This window comes from Rhizophagus irregularis, chromosome 2 (genome assembly GCF_026210795.1).
Source record: "Rhizophagus irregularis chromosome 2, complete sequence".
NCBI lineage: Eukaryota > Fungi > Glomeromycota > Glomeromycetes > Glomerales > Glomeraceae > Rhizophagus > Rhizophagus irregularis.
This window is the reverse complement of record NC_089430.1, coordinates 1603221-1623784: the sequence shown is the minus strand read 5'-3', so window position 1 is coordinate 1623784 and position 20564 is coordinate 1603221. Positions and strand designations below refer to the sequence as shown.

At 28.4% G+C, this 20564-nt stretch overlaps 4 protein-coding genes across 4 annotated transcripts; 2 read left to right on the top strand and 2 right to left on the bottom strand.

The window, feature by feature from the left end:
- Nucleotides 1-6970: 6970 nt before the first annotated feature.
- OCT59_011768 (uncharacterized protein) lies at nt 6971-8423 on the top strand (the record flags this gene model as incomplete). Its single annotated transcript, XM_066134000.1, has 3 exons — nt 6971-7435; nt 7515-7790; nt 8019-8423. The coding sequence occupies 3 exons, from the start codon at nt 6971-6973 to the stop codon at nt 8421-8423; spliced, it is 1146 nt and encodes a 381-aa protein (XP_065989308.1).
- Nucleotides 8424-11042: 2619 nt separating this feature from the next.
- Nucleotides 11043-12983, bottom strand: OCT59_011767 (uncharacterized protein; the record flags this gene model as incomplete). Its single annotated transcript, XM_025310756.2, has 2 exons — nt 11043-12344; nt 12411-12983. 2 exons carry the CDS (start codon nt 12981-12983, stop codon nt 11043-11045), a joined length of 1875 nt encoding a protein of 624 aa, XP_025179115.2.
- A 2560-nt stretch (nt 12984-15543) lies between these two features.
- On the top strand, nt 15544-18218 carry OCT59_011766 (uncharacterized protein). The gene is made up of 5 exons (XM_066133999.1): nt 15544-15839; nt 15959-16031; nt 16133-16317; nt 16399-16738; nt 16820-18218. The coding sequence occupies exons 1-5, from the start codon at nt 15600-15602 to the stop codon at nt 18133-18135; spliced, it is 2154 nt and encodes a 717-aa protein (XP_065989307.1). The 5' UTR covers nt 15544-15599; the 3' UTR covers nt 18136-18218.
- Nucleotides 18219-19107: 889 nt separating this feature from the next.
- On the bottom strand, nt 19108-19329 carry OCT59_011765 (uncharacterized protein; the record flags this gene model as incomplete). The annotated part of the gene is made up of 1 exon (XM_066133998.1): nt 19108-19329. The coding sequence occupies one exon, from the start codon at nt 19327-19329 to the stop codon at nt 19108-19110; it is 222 nt and encodes a 73-aa protein (XP_065989306.1).
- Between the last annotated feature and the right edge of the window lie 1235 nt (nt 19330-20564).

Below are 20564 nucleotides of genomic sequence, written 5' to 3'. Positions count from 1 at the left end.
TGTCGATAAATGGAACACATTTGTTGTATTTCCATATTTGACAAGCTATTTATTATCAGATCGCTGAAGTGCTGAACCCGGGATTTTTAGCACCCAATCCAAATGATCAACATGTCTCTTGGCTGAATTTTGTGCAGCTTATAAACTATGTCCGATCATTTGGATTGGTTGATAGACTATTCACTTTAAATGATCTACAATATAGCCCCGTAATACCAATTTCTGTACTATGACAGTGTATAAATCTAGAGAAAAAGAAAATTAATGTGCACATAAGAAAAAATTTTTTGCGCACATTTAAATAAGCTTACATATAAATTTGTGCACAACTGTATGTTAATTAAATAATATTAAGTTTTAAAAATTGTGCACAAAAAAAAAATGGCACATTAAAAAAAAACATTGTGCACATGAATTTTATGCATTGTTTCGTAATACTTAACATAAAAGGATATGTAAAATTCATATGGTCAAAACCCGCATTTCTGAACTTTTAACATAAAAAAAATTTTTTATTTAAAAAACTTTTGAGAAACTTTTAAAACTTCGCGAATGTCTAATTGTTTTTGGCGAATGTAAAATAAAGAATATTATTGGTTCCTATTTTTGGTTTAATTTTGAGTCGACGTTGTAATAAATATTTTAAAGATTTTTATATATTATTTGTTCTTGTATGGATTTTTGGCATACAAATAAATATCAATACGTAACAAAATAAGCCTAATAATATTCCAAAATATAACATTATTTAACAAAATAGCATTATTTATTATATCAAGTAACAATAATTTTCTAGTTTTATATTAAAGAAAAAGAAACGAAACAAATAATACATTTACATTTCTTTGTCATTAATACTAGGAAAACGGAAACCATCGCATTTATTTACTCGGTATCTTTTTTTGTTACAACATAAAAAAAAATATAGCATAATATAACAATATGCAACACCAAATAAAATTAGTGTCACGATAATCAAGCAAGGGCTGATACGTCAGCATATGGAAGGAAGGAAATTGAATGGGTTACCACAAAATCGACAGTAGAAAACCTTCGCTAACACTTCGGACAATAAATATCTTGTAAATAAAGAAAATAGTCAATTTGTAAATATATTTACATATTTAGTAAGAAAAATTTATTATAAATCAATCTACAAAATCAATTCAATTAGTTTAATAATTCTCGAGGTGAATCAGTTAATTAATAATGTGTATATTCGGATTTGATAACAAAACCGTTAGACTTAACTAGCAGATATGAAAATTTTTCCAAATTGGGTTTATACTTTAATTTTTTGCAGGAAGGATGGCTGAACTTCTTCCTGTAAAAAATGTTGATCCGTATTTTATATTTTCATGTTTTTTTCGTGAATTTATCATTTTCATAGAATTTATAGCCTTAAATCATGGAAATTTTCATCTCTCTAACACGGATATTCGTGAATGTATCATTTTCACGGAATTTTTACGAAAGCCATGGAGAAATAATGGAAATATTCGGATAAAAATTTTTTATAGGTTCTATCAGTCACTTTATGCTTTATATCTGGTTACTAAGCTCGCGGATAATAAAAAAGGATAATGAGTATGATTAGTGTTGTCATATAATGTTGAAAGCACATGTGAACGGAAATGTTCAAACCTTTTCATCTTGCAAAGACTCAAAGTTGGCTTTACGCCTGAATTTTACTCATCTAAGCCAATTTCTCCATATATTTGAGATTTTCCTGATCACTCCCAAAAAAAAATTCTGAAAAAAACTCCGATAAATGATCATATTTCTAGTTTTTATTCCGAAGAAACTCAGACACGGATCATTTTCTGAAAAATTTTTATAGGGACTAAGTGAATACTCTATCGCATCCTATTGACCACAAGTCTCAAAAAACAGTAGTTTATGTCTAATGTATCTTATTCGAAAAAATATAAATTTCAGCAAATAATTTTTGTTATAGGAAATGTACTGGAAATGTCCATCGGGATTATAGATCATACCAACCAGCTAAATAATTACCGAAAGGTGAGGCGTTATTGATTGGCTAATAGCAATTGTATAACATCTGAAAAACTAACGCGAAAAACAAAATTGATAACAACAATGAAAACAAATGTATCTTATTTTAATTTAATATTTAAAATTAAGATAATCATGTATGGTATGGCTTTTTATGTATGCATTGTATGATTTGTATGGTTCACCAATACATACATAATCGACCATCTCTTTAAAGAATTTGATTTTTTCCAAATTTCTTTACATTAATAATTATATTGACTTATTAAATAATTGTATGTGTGTTTTGCAGAAATAGAGAAAGATTGGTGGCGGCACCCAGCTCGGTATTTTTTTTTTGCGTCACATACATGTGCTCATGTGCGACAATATATATGGATCACAAGAGCGCTTTGTGCAACAGAAAAATTTCGAAGGAAATATATACGTTAACAGTTACTGTTTCCTCTATCTTTTTTCCCGAACAAATGCGAAAAAAGGTGAAAGAAAGTCTGCATGCAACACAGGCCTCTCACATAAATAAATATTAGCGTTTAAAACCATATGCCATGAAGGGCTGAGGACTTCGCAATTTCGAGATCTTCAGGCGTAAAGCCAACTTTGAATCTTGCAAGATGATAAGGTTTGAGCATTTCCGTTCACATGTGCTTTCAACATTATACGGCAACACTAATCATACCCATTGTCCTTTTTTATTATCCGCGAGCTTTAGTAACCAGATATAAAGCATGAAGTGACTGGTAGAAAAAATTTTTATCCGAATATTTCCATCCTTTCTCCGTGGCTTTCGTAAAAATACCGTGAAAATGATACATTCCCGGATATCCGTGTTAGAGGGATGAAAATTTCCATGATTTAAGGCTATAAATTCCATGAAAATGATACATTCACGAAAAAAAACATGGAAATATAAAACACGGATCAACATTTTTACAGGAATAAGTTCAGCCATCCTTCCTGCAAAAAATTAAAGTATGTGTATGTCAGAAGTTGAAGTTGTACTTGCATACGAACAAAATTTTCTCACTACCTACGGTAGTAAGGTCTTGTATTTAGGAAAGCAAGATGAGCGATATTACTCAATTGTCTTATTGTACCTAGAGTCAACTTAATGCTATAGAGTTGTGCAAAACATTCACAATTGTCAGGTGTCAAGCAGTTAGCGCACTTGAAGCTGTAATTCAAAACAGCTTGGGGAGCACCGTTTATCTAGATATTCGTCAAATTCATCCTGGAAGCGCTATTAGAAGGCTGCATCACAGGATTTGATTTCTGATCCTGCCGTGTACAAAAATTTTATCGTGACATCCGAGCTTGAATAATTAGAACAACGCATTGCCGTCTTTAAAGCTAAGAATATTGGGCTTAAGAATGGCTTAAGGATGAGAATACGAATTTGAGACAGATTTTTGATGAGAATGCCAGACAAATACTGACCTCAGGTCTAGAGTTAATTTTATGATGATGAAAGGACGAAGTAATGTTGAGCCCGACTATCTTTCCAGTGTCATCCTAAGATGCTTCAGTCATGTGAATATAAGATCCAGGATTGTACAACACTGAATTATTACATTGAGCCGGCTACCGGCTACGTTTCCTTTTTTCCGAATCACGTGAGTGCGTGTGCTTATGTAAATCTCTACCGCAGTATAAGCTATGCGCAGTAAACGTCATTAGTATTATTTATTTATATCCCGAAATAAAATGAATAGATTTTTTATAATATTTGTTTATTTCTCAATTTACAATAAAAAAGTCTCAACAACATTGAATTATCATAAAATATATTATACATTATCATTATAGTTAAATAAAACTATTACTCAAAGTCAAATTTTTTCTTTAAAAATTGATCTGATCCTAATAAATTTTTTATTCGTCACTAAGATATCACTTTATTCATCAACAAATAAAGTTTTTGAAGAACGTGAGGGAAACTCAATGGGAGCATCTGAGCATGTCACGTGTAGAATGAAATCTTCTTGCTTTTGTCATTTTTTTTAGTGTCTGTAGCTGTCTCGGCTAAGTTATTTTACAAAAGGTATGTAATTTTTTGGGGGAGATATCAAATACTATTTATATGTCCGCGAGGCCACCGACCGAGCGAGTGCAATCCATACGGCCATACCTCTGAGTAGTATGAAAATGTATATTCTGGAACAAAGTACCCTTCTACGGTATCGGTAAGGTTAATAGATACTCATGATTTTTTTGAAAAATTTGTTTTTCACAAGGGGATATCACTGCAGACTGGAGGAAATTGATCCCAAAACTCCAAGATTTTGACGCGCTTTTCGTCCGATTACTCTTCTGGAATCGATTAGGAGGTGTGTCATTAAAGTCGTAACAAACCGTTTGTCAACAATTTTATCGAATCATCATGAGTTGACCAATATTGGCGTTGATTCATAATATGCCAAATTTCATAATATAAATATTTTGTGAGCGGAAGTTATTATCAGATTTATTTTATTTATTTATTTTATGTCAAGCAGGCAATAGATTTAAGTATTGCTATTATTCAATCAAAATGAAAGTTATTAGCGCTACACAAATACAATTGTCATCCAGCATAAGCCAGACCCTCGCTTCTAAATTATCAGATTGCTGAAGTGGATTTTTAATAATTTTAATATTGCACAAATCACGTGTTCTTTTCTTACTAAATTTACATTTCTTTACTTGACTACCTGAAAATACGTCACGTGATTTTTCATGACATTTTTTCAGGTTACGCTAGGAAAATCGGTTGACTTACAATTATTTTCATAATTATTTTCCTCTCCCTCAAAAATATTCCATAAATATTAATAAATTTTTTTGTTATACATGAAAATCGATTTTTGACATTTTCAAAAGAAAAAGTTTCCAATACTATTCATCACGCTTGTGACACCTTCTGCCTTTTCTGAAACAGAAAATTTTTTGTAAAATTCCAATGTCGCACACTCGCAGGTGGAATTAGGAATTAGGATGAGTACGAATCAAAAATTTTAATAAATAATGATTTTTTGACCGCCCGGCGCATAAAAATTCTTATTTAATTGGTGTCAAATAAGGATGTTCGAGTTGACAAATAGATCTTTGATCACCTCACGTTTTGTTTTTTTTTTGTGAATGAATGGATGGATATATTGCACCATATACATACTGTATATATATATAGTTAATGAAAGTATGAGGATGCAGTTTAAAGAGGTAACTTATTTCTGTTGATACAGAAATTCGCATCTAGTCAACCTGCAGAATAAATTTTATAAAGCAACCAACAAACATGAAAATTCTTGGGTTTACTGAATGAATCCTTTAGTTTACTAGAAAGAAATAACTTTTTTTATCATTGTTTTCACGAAAATTTACTGAAATTCAAAAAAGTATTTGGAAATATGGATGTTTGGCTTCAAAATCTATGAAATATTTACATTTGTGTGTGATATAAAGCGAGATGTGTAAAATTTTGTGTCCATGTTTGAAAAACACTATTAATTATAACTCACAAAGAAAAACAACAGAAATATGTAAACAACAAATATTTGTGTCTTTGTAATTAAATTGAGGCACACGTATAATTTATGGTTGGTTACGCAAGCGAAGTCCTTATTAGTCCTCAGTGTAACAAAGGACTATATATTATTACAAAAGAGTTACGTTATTGATGCATTATTAAGTAAAATATCAACTCATGTATTCATATGCGATATCTGCTTGTCCTGCATATTTTTACTAAAGTTTACGCTATACTTCAGGAATCAGGAACGGCACTTCAGACTGTATAACGGTTCCCGTTTCCTAGTATTAATTAAATTTCGCGAGATTATAATTTTTCATAGAAAAGCAACCGATCTCAAAAATTAGGACCGTTTATGGTTCTATCACTTTTATGCTATTCAAATTAGACCACTGGTTACTTTCTTCTTAATTTTGTTTTTTTTTTTGCTACCTTGGCAGCAGAAAGTTAGAGTTACACTTTTATTTTTATAAAGTTATAGATATTTTATTTAAAACATTTAAAAATAGTATTTTCTCATTTCTAGCTTAATCATCCATTACATAAGGATTGTGTATTTGTTTTAAGTGTGTAATAAATTTTAAATAGAGCTGGTCCTGTTTTTCAAAAAATTAGACAATGATTAGATTTTGTACGGTGTTGTATTTATGTTGGTTAACATCACGAGGTGGCGTTAACCAATATAAATATCACTGTACAATATTATCTTACCAATGCGATTACTTTATAGTTGGCACAAAGAATTATCAATATGCGTGATTTTAATATGACTGATATTATTATGAGACAAGGATCATGCTCGACATTATCAATATTGTACTATTGTTATCAATATTATATGCAAATAAAATCAGCATAATTCTACAGGGCTGTGCGATAAGGGTAATGTTGCGTTTAATTCTTGTAAAAATATAATTTGTACAATTTTTTATTTACATAATTTTTTACAAAGACATAATAATTCTGTCAAGCAAGACCTTACACCCGAAACCAGTCTTTAAATTTCTTCTTCGTTAGGAATTTCCCGAAAGCAATTTCCATTACTTGAGGTTATAATTCCGTAAATAACATTTACGGATGGAACGTAAAACACGGATTATCGTTTTTACAAGGGTCCCAAAGGTAAACAAAAATATTTATGGTACACATAGGCCAGAATTGATAATTACGATTGTGATTTTCGATTGATTAACCTTTTACAGAAGTCCCGATTCTGGAATTTAAAAATAATTTTGAAGGATATTTAATGGCCGCAATTTTGCTAGCCACGTCCACCGGTTCTAGGATTATAAACTAGAAATTTTTTAAGAAGTAAAAACATACCCTTTTCCCGTTGATATTAAGATATTTATACAAGATTATAACTGCGCAGACTTACCGGTAAATCCTTCAATTGAGATATAATCTCATATCATCTCATATCCATATATTATAACAATATATAGGATGGATAGCCACATATCAAAGGTCAAGGCTCTATACAAAGGACATTCTGCCTCTGAAACGTCAAATAAAGAATCGGAAAATGGAATTTGTCAAGAATGCGGCAATCTAAATGGTTTTGGTGATGATTGGAGTTCGTGGTGTACACCTTGTAATAGTAAGCACTTTATTGACGAATTTCCTTTATGGACTAGTGGTAACAACAATGTTGATGAACTTATAAGAAAAACCCAGATTAACACATCCCATTATGAGAGTACATTTGAGTGGATACCTTACGAACAATTCACTGACATCAAATTTATTAGTAAGGGTGGATTTGGGCAAGTTTTTAAGGCAACCTGGTCGAATGGACCTATTCTGTATTGGGATCGCGAGAAGAAACGGTGGTTTAGGTGGCCACGTGTACCTGTTGCATTGAAGGTGTTGTTTAATTCTCAAAACATTTCATCAGACTTTCTAAGCGAGGTAATATCGATATACATTATAATACAAATACTTTGATTGCTTACAAATTACAATTTTAACACCAATTTTATATTTGTAGATTACTTCACACTTGAAATTATACAGAAGTTCTAATACTTGCTCGGAAATTGTTCGTTGTCACGGTATTTCACAAAACCCGGAATCCAAAGAATATATAATGGTTTTAGAATACTGTGCACGTGGAGACTTGGGAAAATATCTTGCTGAAAACTTTGACGACTTGACTTGGTCTAAATGTCTTGATCATCTTTTGGATATTGCCCGTGGTCTCAATACCATTCACTCAGAAGGATTGATGCACAGAGATATTCATAGTGGGAATCTTCTCATAGATGTGAGTTATGCGGCTATTGGGGATCTGGGATTGTGCCGTCCCGCAAACTCATCAGTATCCAAAAAGGATGTTTACGGTGTTATGCCATATATGGCTCCCGAGTTGTTAAGGGGCAAACCGTTCACCCAGGCGTCTGATATTTATAGTTTTGGAATAATCATGTGGGAGTTATCCTCAGGTCATAGACCTTTTCCTAACATTCCACATAATTTCAACCTTGCGCTTAAGATCTGTGATGGGTTTCGTCCAGAAATTGTCGAAGGAACTCCTGAATGTTATAAAGAACTAATGCAAAAATGCTGGCATGAAAATCCAATTGAAAGGCCAAATATTGCAAATATTGTAAGAGAAATAGAGAAATGGTTGAATGATATTTTGGAAGGTGATGATGTGTGGAGCAAGGCTGATAGTAGTCGTAATACGATCAAAAAGCTACCAAAGATCAAAATACATTCAGAAGCCGTATACAAGAGCAGATTACTTCCTACGGTAAATAATGAATTATTTGTTAAACGAAGTATAGTAACTCATGAAGTAATTATTAAACGAAGTCGAGAGTCATGCAATGAATTAAGTTGTAACCATAGTCAAGCTTCTTGTGATGAATTTAGAATCAGTAATAATAATTATTAGGTGATCATTTTGTTGTTAGCGTCTAGTATATTTTATTATTAATTCTATTTTAGTTCATAAATTTAAAGTGATAATTAATTTATGTGTTAAAACCGTGTGACCACACCTTTATTTTATTATTGCTTGTTTCATTCGAAAATTTTCTGCACTTTGATTTTTAAATTTTTTTTATTTACATGCTTGGCTTTGTTTATTTTTTTTTTTATATTGAGCTTGCAATTTCTTTTCTTGTCTTTATTGTACTTAAGTTTTTTTTAATTTACTTCAGATTTTATCATTGTACTTAGGATATTTATTATACTTTAACTGGAATTTTTTGATTTCATTTATGCTTAGATTTTAGTCTCGTTTTTTTATTTTGCTTTTATTGTATTCAGTTTTTTGTTGTGCTTGGGTTGTGATTTTTATTTTTTGATTGATTTCTTATTTATATTTGAGCTTCGTAATTTTATTTCTTGGTGCATTCCGTCACTAATATTAATAAATTAAATAATTGGATTTATTAATATTAAACATTTTACTTCTATAAATTCTTTGGCTTTTTCGGTTATAATTATATATCTAATAAAATGGAAAAATTAGCCAATCAAAAAATTCGAGAAATCGCGTGATCACGCCTATGTGATGTAAATTTTCTCTTAATGTAAAATCTAAAAACATTCAAATTTTAGGAATCTATAAATAAATCAAGAATAAATTCTTTTGCAGAATAAGTTTTTGTATTAAATTTTATTATATCATTAATTGAGTCTAGAGTTCTATCGTATCGTTATCCGTTAAAAAAACGGATATTTGGATATCTGGCTTGACGGATACAAAATTATGTAATTAGGGTCATTTTATAATGCTGGCCCAGAATAATGTAATTACTGTTACCAGATTTATTAAAAAGGAAATTTTTAGTTCTTTAAAAAAATATTTTTTGTGGAACCGAGTAATAATTCTGGTCGGAATTATAAATTTAGCCTGAATTAATCTGCAAAAATATTTGGATATTTGGATAATTTTAGGATATCCGGATTGAACGGATCTAAACACTGATTGAATCCCATCTTTTGTATCAATGAAATTATTAAATTTACCATCAATATTATGAATTACTGAATTAGCAACTTGTTCTTCAAAATGCAATAATAAGTTTTAAAGAAAATTCTTCAAAAATATATATAGATGTTACATTGTATCTAGCTAATTTTAACCATTGATTAACTAAATCTAAAATAAGTATGTTAATGTTGTAGAGAATATTTTAAATAATAAAAGTAATTCAGATAAGTTTAAAATTATATGTTGCTGATGAAGTGATATAATCAAACGTTTGTAGGTTTTTTATTTTAATATTAAAATGAATTTTTTGAAGAGTTATAAAATAATTCATATTTAAATGAAAAATTTTAAATAGAATTGGTTATGGTTATCTCCCAACCTAAAATTACAATTTAACTTCCTAGATAATGTCATTTCAATCTTTTGTAAATCAAATGTAAAGTTTGCATTTTTATTCGTATTCAGATCTCTTTGACTATATTTTAAAATTTTATCATCCCATTCATAATCAATAAATTATTATCTCATGCTTGCGTCACTGTCAATATATTAAAATATAATATATTTTTTGAGTAGTAGTTACATTTTCAATTGGAAAAATTATAATATTATTCAAAAATTTATTTTGTAGTTTAATTAAAAAATCTAAAATTGTTCTAAGTTATTGATGCAAAAAGCATAAAATTACTTTTTAATTGATTTCCAAAATTTAAAAAGATAATTTGTTTCCTTACTGGTAAAATTTTCGAGAATTGGAAATTCTTTATTTAATCTATCAAGTCGTTTTGTATCAAAAGAAAAAACTTTGTACTTTGTTGATATAAACAAGATTTTATAGATTGGATAAATTAATAATTATTATTCTTTTTAATATAATTAATTTTTTTAATTAATGATTTAGCTAATGAATTATTTCTTGAAAATAATTATTCCATAAATTCTTTTAAAAATGCGGTTGAAGTTAATTGTTGCAGGATGAATATTTGTTGAAAAAGCAAATCATCTTGTTCAATCAAATATTTAAAGCTAGCAATTGGTTCAATTCTAACTTATTGATTATTTAACAGCAAAAGTTCTGCCATATCTGAGTCAATATTTTTAAATATTATCATTAATTTCTTCAATCTAATTGAAAGTTGTAAAGCTTTTTTTAGGATTTGAAATTAACACGAAAAATCTGTGTCCCGTTAAATTCTAAAAAATTTTTAGAAAAAACTCTATAATGGTCATTTTCACGTCTTTGTTGTATTATCAATTTTTGTTTCATGTAATAAATATATGGATTTTATTTTCTAAACACAAATACAAAGATGCTAATAAGCGGTAAATGAAATTTGGAAGAGTGTAAATCAACACTACTATTCTAACCTAGTCCTAAGCATCAAAGGTGTGGTTATATAGAATACAAATTTCCTAAATAGATTCTGTGAAATTATTAATTATACAGACGTACAGTCATTATTAATATACACTCTTATGAATCTAAACCTTAATATGAATCATTGCTATTTTCAATACTTTTTGAAATACGAACTATTAAATCGAAAAGTAAATAAATAAATACATTAAGTATTATGTGCGGCGAACCTTTTTATATGAAGAAGAACTAAGCGAAACTAAATCAATATGTTGCGTTATACCAGTTTCACTCATTTCCGATTCAAATTTTTCTTCATTATGATCATCCTCCACCTCTTGTATCTCCATGTATAATCTTTTTTTCGATAAATGAAGACTGGGTGAAATGTCATTGGTTTGTCGCGTTATGTCAGTTTCGTTTGAATCCTGCTCATATTTTTCTTGTATCGAACATAATTTTTTTTTTGGTAAATTAGGAATAAGTGAAATATCAATCTGTTGCGTCATACTAATTTCGTTTGCTTCCAGCTCAGATCTTTCTTGTATTGAGTATAATTCTTTCTTTGATGAATTATTAGTGAGTGAAATATCGATAATCTGTTGCGTTATGCCAGTTTCGTTTTCCTTCAACCCGATATTTGAATATAATCTTTTTTTTGAAGAATTCAAGGGAGTATTAATTGATTTTTCGTTGGCTTTTTCATTCAAATCAATTTGACAAGATTGCATAAGACTAATATAATGAGACATAGATCGACTTTTATAAATTGCTTGTGGATGCGTAGAATAATGTTCTTCAATTTTCTCTTTTGACATGCTACGAAATTTATATCGTTCCTCATCACATAAAAGAAATTGTTTTATATCTTCTGACCATATATTGTTTTGAGTATCCTGATACCATTTATCAAGTTTTTGAAACACTTGCATTGCAGTTGGGCGTTTTTCTGGAACAGAATCCCAGCATTGTTGCATAAGATCAATCCAACACTGGGGTGTTGCCTTTGCAATAGTAGGTCGCCGGTGCTTTATACAAACTTCTATTACCAAATTGTGATCATGTACTAGTTTGCCAAACGGTGGTTGTTGTGATGAGAATTCCCACATAATCATGGCAAAACTATATATATCTGCTGCTTGAGTATATGACTTAAGACAAAAAACTTCTGGAGCAATATATGGCATGACACCGATTACATCGTCTGATTCCAAAGTAGTAAGCCCCATATCTGCAATTAGTGGTCTTCTTGCATGATTAATAAGTACGTTTCCAGTATGAAAATCTTTATGAATAAACCCACACTCATGCATTTTGCATAGTGATCCTATGATCCATCGAGAAAGACAAATTATATATTTCCAATTAATTAACGTCTCTGGATCTTGTAAATATCGACGTAAATCACCATGGGCCGCATATTCCATCACAATCATGTATTGTCCATCATCTGGATTTTGCGTAACCCCATAACATTTTGTAATAAAATCGCCATGAAGTTTAGAGTTTACCTCAAGCTAGACATTAAAACTTTTGATTAGAATAAATTCATAGCTTTTAGTGTACAACATAAAATAAAATACCTCTTTGACCAAATTTGTTATAATATTCGAGTTTGATTTCGAAAAAGACTTGAGAACTGCACGCTTATCGCTTTCCCAATCATATCGATGTTTTGCTAAATGTTTAATTTGTTCTAAATACCTGGTTGTGCTCATTCCGATCACCTCTGGTTGTTCCCAAATATTAGAATATCGAGATATTGGCAAATCTCCTAAATAAATGGTTGAGAAACCGCCCCTTCCAATCTTTTCTAGTTGTCCAAATTTAAAAGGAAAAACTTGAAGGAAAACATTATTCGATTTTTTGGCATTAAGTTGAGATTGTCTAATAACCCTGTCAAGTTCTTGATTGCCGCTTGTCCAATTTTTAAAATCTTCTTCAATAATCATCTGAAAGCATTTTTCACAATCGTATGTCGTAGGAGTGGTCTTAAGTTTTTCAGGGTATCTATTATTACATATGAAACATTTATCGCGAGGTCGATTTACATTCCAAATGTCTTCAGGATTTTTTTTATATATATCTCTCCAGAGCCATAAACTACCTTTTAGTGGTGGCATTGATTGAGACAGTTTTCCAGTTTCTTGTGACATCATAAATTAATAATCTGTTATAATAATCTCGTTTAATAATATTTGATGATTTTCTTTGTTACTAATTAATTACAAGATTTCAGATTTCCTTATGAATGTAATGGAATAATTGAAGCGTAAAAACTATATTTAAATAAACACATAAATACGCCAAGTAATGGATAATCCGGAAATTAATATCCGTTAAATATCCATTTTGGCACATCTCATTCATCTCAACGTGAAAATCGAATAATCCCCCATAATTTTGTCCAGTTACATTATTGTATAACAAATATTACGTTACAACATATTTGTTCCACAACCCCCCTAATTTCAATTGCGTTACAACGCCGTTACATGATCATCCGGAACTTTGGAACTTTTACTTCATAAATACAAATATATAACACGTTATTTGTATATCAGATATTAAATATAAAATTTAACTATTTTTATTTGTTTTTAAAAGCTTTAGCATATATTAAAGTTTAAAAAATTGTAAAAGCTTAGCAAAATTTGGTATGATTCTATGTTTATTTATTTTATATCAATCATAATTTAAAGATTTTAAGTAATAACAAATTTTTATCATTATTTATTTTAAAGTTAGGGAAATTTTATTATTCAAAAAATCTGAGAGGATACTGAGAGTATGTTACCTTTTTAACTATCAATAATAATTTTTTATTTTAATATCATCAAAATTACCTTAGTTAAAGCTTTTATTTTGGTATCGTTTCGAATCATAAGTTACAAAAAAAAAGATTTTTTTTTTAAAAAAGTAAATAATATATTAAAAAATTAATAACTAAATTTATTTTTAAAATACTATTCTTAGATTCTACTCAAATGGAGTTTTTAATTGTAAATAATTTTGTTTAGATTAAATAATATGATGCTATTTTTTTTTTTGAAAATTTCGCGTGCGCTTAGTACGCCTTGTACAGATATTTTCACGCGATAGTATTGCATATCCAATCATTTTTCATAATAGGTTTTAAATTTTTTATCGTTTCAATGCGGATATGTTAAATAATTTAGTAAACAATCACATTTTTAAAATACTCTATCAGCAACGCTGAATATCTTTCAACTTGAAACATTAATTATATGACGATCCTTATAATTAATAATTTCTTTTCATCCCAAGTACTTTCATCGGTCATTTTCTTAAAATAATAAAGTTATAAATACTTGAGTAAAACCCGATGAGAACTTTGCTTGAATAGAAAGTATTAGTTACCAATTTACAAATTCATCGGAGAAGTATCGGAGAATATGTTTAATATACAGTATTTTAATTCTTTGTATGGAGGATTAAATCTGAAATATTATTTTAATTGATTTGATCGAATTACTCATTTTTTCATTTATATTTATTGATTATTTTCTTTAATTTATTTAACAATAAGTAAAGTTATGAATGATTATTTAAATAATTATGTATGTTTGTTTGTTAACTAATTATTTTATGGTGACGATTCCCACTAGTCTCTTTTGACGTGCACGTTTCTAGTTGTACTTACCATTTATTAATTCGATCCATTTTCACAAAATAATTTATAATTTTATTGTATATTTAATAGAAAGAATCTTATAGAATACAATTATAGTTTTTAATTTACAGTTTTATTATCTATGTCGCCATCAGTATCCGAAGGAGGTGGTGGACTGGCCAAATTTAAAAACTGCGTTAAATGATCGGCAGTTATGCAGCTTCTGCAGCTTTACGTTCTATTTATTTTTAAAACAATCCAAAGCTTCAAACCGTGGGAGTTCTTTATATCAAAAAGTTACAAAGAAATAGTTAAATTATGCGATTGTAATTTTAATAAAGACGTCGTTATTGTTAAAAATTGTTTAAAGTTCAAAATAATAGAACTTGAGGAATAAAATTTTCACAAAAGTAATTTAAAAATAATAATTTGTATCTATATTTCAAAATTTCAAATTAAATTTAGACTTAATATCTCTTAAAATTCTCATGATAATAAAAAATTTTATTCTAGCACTTTGCTTTTGTTGATTCTACTTTACAAACTTCATTCTACAATTGCTAGTAATCATGTATTAAAAGTGAACATTAAATTTTAGACCTCCAAAAAATGATTGCCAAAATTATTTATAGCCAGGAAAAAAAATTGACATTTTGAGCGAAGTAAATTATTCTCGGTATTGAAATTTGAGTATTTAATAATGTATTTTAAATCATAAACTAATAAGAAATTTGATCGTATCAAATTTCGTTAAGAGTTATTATAATACGAAAAATTCAACGTTAAGGTTTTCTTGCATTAAATAGCTTTTTGGTATATAAATAACTACTGTATCATTCAGATCATACCATCTGATCATCACGTGTTGCACCAGGAATTTTTAGGTAAAATATAGTTACTGTAAATTCCCGGTTCATCAAGATTGGTAAACTTGTTGCTCTTACTTTTTTAGAAATGGCGAGTAAGGTCAGATGATCGATTTGTTGCAATAATAGGCAAAAATGGGTCCGGAATTATTTAATGAAAACTCAAAAACCCCGATTTAAAAAAAAAAAATAATTTTTTTTTTATTTTGTTTTTTTCGAAAAAATACGTAGTCATTTTATCAAAATAAAAATCGTCATATTATTTAATCATCATGTCTGATAATTCTGATATTGATAATTCGACTAGTACTAATAATGAATGGATTGAAGAAGCTATCAAAAAAAATTATTTTAAATATTATGATTTCAAAAATTTTAATAATATACAAGAAATTGGTTCCGGTGGATTCGGAAAAGTTTTTCGGGCAAATTGGAAAAAGACAGAACAATATATGGCTTTAAAATCTTTTTTTAAACTTGATAACGTTACGGTTGAAGAGATTAAACGTGAGGTAAAATAAATAAAATGTTTTTTTTTTATAGGACAAAAACGTATATATATATACAGTATATATATTTCTTAATTCTTTATTTATATTTATTATAATTTCATTATTCTTAAATTGTTTAGTTAATGCTTCAACGTGAAGTTGATTTTCATAATAATGTTATTCGTTTCTTTGGAATTACAAAATATGAACCAGGTATTGTAAAAATAATAATAATCGTATATTTTGTAATTTATTATTTCATAATTCACAAATTTATCGAAAATTTTTTTTTTTTTTATATATTTATATATCAGATAATTCAAATGATATATTGAATAATTATTTATTGGTAATGGAATTTGCTGATAGTGGTACGCTTCAAGATTATTTGAAGAATAATATTAGTGAGCTTACTTGGATAAAAAAATTAGATATCGCTCATCAATTGGCTTGTGCCATCTTATGCTTACATGATGAAGGGATTGTACATCGGGATTTGGTAAATTTTTAATCTTTTCATTTCTTCTATTACGTTTAAAATATTAATAAGATTATCATTTTATACAAAAATTTATAATAGCATTCCAAAAATATTTTGGTTCATCAAGATACCGTCAAATTGGCTGACTTTGGATTATCAAAGAGGATTGAAGAAACATCAAATGATAAACAATATTCAAAAATATTTGGTATTATTCCTTATATTGATCCAAAGAAAATAACCGATCGAAAATATAAGTTAAATGAAATGAGCGATGTTTACAGTATTGGAGTATTGTTATGGGAGATATCCAGTGGTAAACAACCTTTTTATGGTGAAAGTGTAGCATATGATATTGGTTTGATTTGTGGCATTGCGAAAGGTTCTAGAGAAAATCCTATTCCTGGTACACCTAATGCTTATGTTAAGCTCTATACAAGTAAATATATACGGGAAATTTATATACTGTATTTTTATAATTTGTATTATTATTATTCAATCTAATACCTTTTTTTTTTAGGATGTTGGGATGGAGAACCAACTTTGCGTCCAAACATGAATGAAGTAGTTGATCAATTAAAAGAAATTATGTCTTCGATTGACGAAATTAACGAAAATGGTTTATATAATATTGTAAATGAATCACATTCAAATATTGATGAAACTTCTTCTAACGCTTCTAGTATTGGTTTAAGTAAATTAATTACAAATGAAGTAGTGGAATATTTTGAACATGAAAAGAAAGAATTAATAAATAAAGTAGTAGATAAATTAAATGAGATTATTTTTGATGAAAAGAAAGAGTTGAAAGATTCTATTATTTATGATCATTGTAAAAAAAATGATATCGATCCAAAAGAAATTCATAATTGGTTATTAGATAATCAAAATGATTCAAATCATATTTCTTTACTTGGAATCTTTAATTATTTAGGAATTGGAACTAGCGTCAATAAGAAAAAAGCTGTTGAGTTATATAAAAGAGCGGCAAACCTTGATCATAGCGTGGCTCAGTATAATCTTGCTTGTATGTATAAAGAAGGAAAAGATATTTATCGAGATAATCAAGAAATTGTTCAATTACTTAAAAAATCAGCTAAAGGGGGTTATTTAAATGGAATAAATATGTTAGGGGAATGTTATTACGTTGGAATCGGAACTAGCATTGATAAGGAAAAAGCATTTAAATTATTTGAAGAAGCAGCAAATTTAGGACATCATGAAGCTCAATATAGACTTGGTAAAATGTATAGAGTTGATGATAGTGTTGATAAAGATGATGATAAAGTATTTGAATTGGCTAAAAAGTCAGCTGAAGGAAAAAATTTAAATGGAATGAATCTGTTGGGAATATGTTATAAAATTGGAATTGGAACTAATGTTGACAAGAAGAAAGCATTTGAATTACTTAAAGAAGCATCAGATTTAGGTCATAAGGTAGCTAAACGTAATCTTGCTGCATTATATAAAAAAGGAGAAGGTACAATACAAAGTTATGATAAAGCTACTGAATTGTATAAAGAATTATATAGTGAAGGATATTCAAATATGTTAGGGGCTGTGTTAGATTGTTTTGATCTTGATAATGATGAAAAAGGTGAAATTAGAGAAAAGGCTGGAGGAAAATCTACAAGTTTAGTCAATACTTTTATTGATGGAATGAGTGAATTTGAAAAGCTTAGCTTTCATGAGTTTATAGCAGAATTTGGTGAACCTTTAATCAAGCTTAATCCTAACGAAATTGCTGAAAATTATAAAACTGGGGAAGGAATTTTTAAAAATATAAAAAATTTATTTTATAGGAGTGCAGATGAAATTAAAAAATTAAAAAATTAAAAAAAAAACAATAATAAATTATGTTTTTTTTTTGTATTATATTATTAAATAAATAAAATCTATCATACTTATTTTATTGTATTATATAACATTTAATAAATTTGATAAATTTGATAAATTTAAAACGTTTTATTTTGAATGTAAAATTGTAAATTATATTTTCAGAATTCCTTAACATAGATATTAGCGATTATCCCACCTTTAAATAACCTACCATTTCTATGCTTTTGCTTAATAAATTAATTTGTTCAGTTGTTAATACCATACATTTATAAATCAATAAATATATATTCTATAAAATATGCGAGAATGTACAGTAGGATATGGAATTGTATAAAGTCTAGCAATATTTTTCTCTTTCGTGTATCATTAGCGTTATATTAGAACAGAAATGAAAATTGACAGATTTAGTAAAAATGATTATGTGTATTCTATGTACTAATAAATAAATTTAATTGTAATCTTTTTATCAATTATAGCGCATTATACATTAGTTTAATTTATTTCGTTTGATTCAAGTATTATTTAATCTATAGAATACCAATGCGGTCTGTTGTACAAATCTAATACGCTTGGTCGTTTGGCCACTTGAACTGGTTTTACTTTACGAGGTACAGTATTTAAATTTATATGCACTAATATCCATTTAAATTTAATGGAAATTAAATTAATTTATATTTGAAGTACTATATAATTATCTGAAATTTGTTATTAAATTTTCACGTTGGCTGAGATCATCAGAGTTAAATTTTAAGATGGAAAAAATTATTTTTTTTTATTTAAATAACGTCAGTATATAATCAGAAAATCAATATACAATAATATTCTAAGGTTTGTAATCACATATTAATGGATAAGTGCAAAAAATATTGTTTAAAATAAAACCATTTTGACTGAAAAAAATATATATATAGAAATAGTAAGCTTCTGCTGTATTCAGTTATCATCCTTGCCTTTTTTTGACTCATCCATTTATGTTTTATTTTCGTTTATTGTCTTCTGTATTTCATCAATTTTCGTCTGCATTGTTGTCTGCATCTCGTCAATTTTCGTCTGCATTGTCATCTGCATTGATATCTGCATCTCATCAATTTTCGTCTGCATTGTTGTCTGCATTTCGTCAATTTCCACTTGCATTGTTTTCTGTATTTTGTGTATTTCTTCCTGCTTTTCGTGCATTTCTTCTATTGACATTTGTGCCCTCCTAAAGATGTTTTGCATGTCTCCTGTAATACGGATACTGATTAGTATACATTGAGTCATTGTTGTTGAAGTAGCCAGAAAGTCTTTTGGCACCCTATCAGTAAAGTAGGACACATTTCTTGTTAAAGATAGAATCAGTATAAACACGCATGCTTTGATGAAATAAAAATTGATTGGCCAGCTTAATGCAATCAATAATGTTTGTAGAATATTTGGAACATAAAAACTTATAATATACAATATGTAAAATGTTTTGTCCCCTCTTTCATATTTAAAATTGTGCTCAATAAATATTAAAATAAATATTGACATAAAAGAAATTAAGCATATTCCGAATAATGTAATAAATATTATAGAAGTTGAATCGATAGTACTATGACTATGCGCGATGATAATTATCCAAAATATTGGAATAACTAGAACTGGAAAAATATCAAGAAAGCAATGATAAAAAGAAATAAATCCGAACTAAAATAACCATCGTTATCAAAACCTCTTCAACTTTTTTCACTCTAACTATTGCAAGTACTGCGCAAATTACATGTAAACACATGTTTATGATTGAAAATATCTTTATGTTCATCAAGTCATCATAGGCAAAAGAAACTATCAATGGAATCATCCAAGTAATCAAATTATATAATACATCATCTAGTAATGGTAATATTATATTTTTGATAGACCCAGTTTTTCCTGAAACACTGAGAAAAATCACAAAAAGGATTGGAAAAAATGTGTTAAGAATGGCATCATACAAATCTTCTTGTGAATTATAATCTATGTTAACAAATGATGCAATTGATGCTGAAGCAAGTGGAATAAACGAAAAGAACACAATATTCCAAATGATAAAATTCGAAAAGTTTAATATCCCATAAGTTTTCCTTTTAATAATATGTTGTTTAATCCCATTCCTGAAAATAATGGATCCAAAAATGTAATCATGAAATCTTTGCCTTGTTTGATTAATCAGAAAAAATAATTCTTGATAATTGTTCATAGTGATTTTGTAAAGAGAATTTGTTTGGTAAAATGTATTGTACCTATGGTACATGCTACGCCTCGTAAGGCTTAGAGTTTAATTAAATTAATTCCGTTGATTTGGATGATCATTCAGGATAACACAAAGATAGGCGATTTTTTTTCTTTAAAAGGAAATGATTTTAGTCAATCATTTCATTTTGGCCAGATTTTCGCCCATTCCATTTTAAAAATTACCACATGCA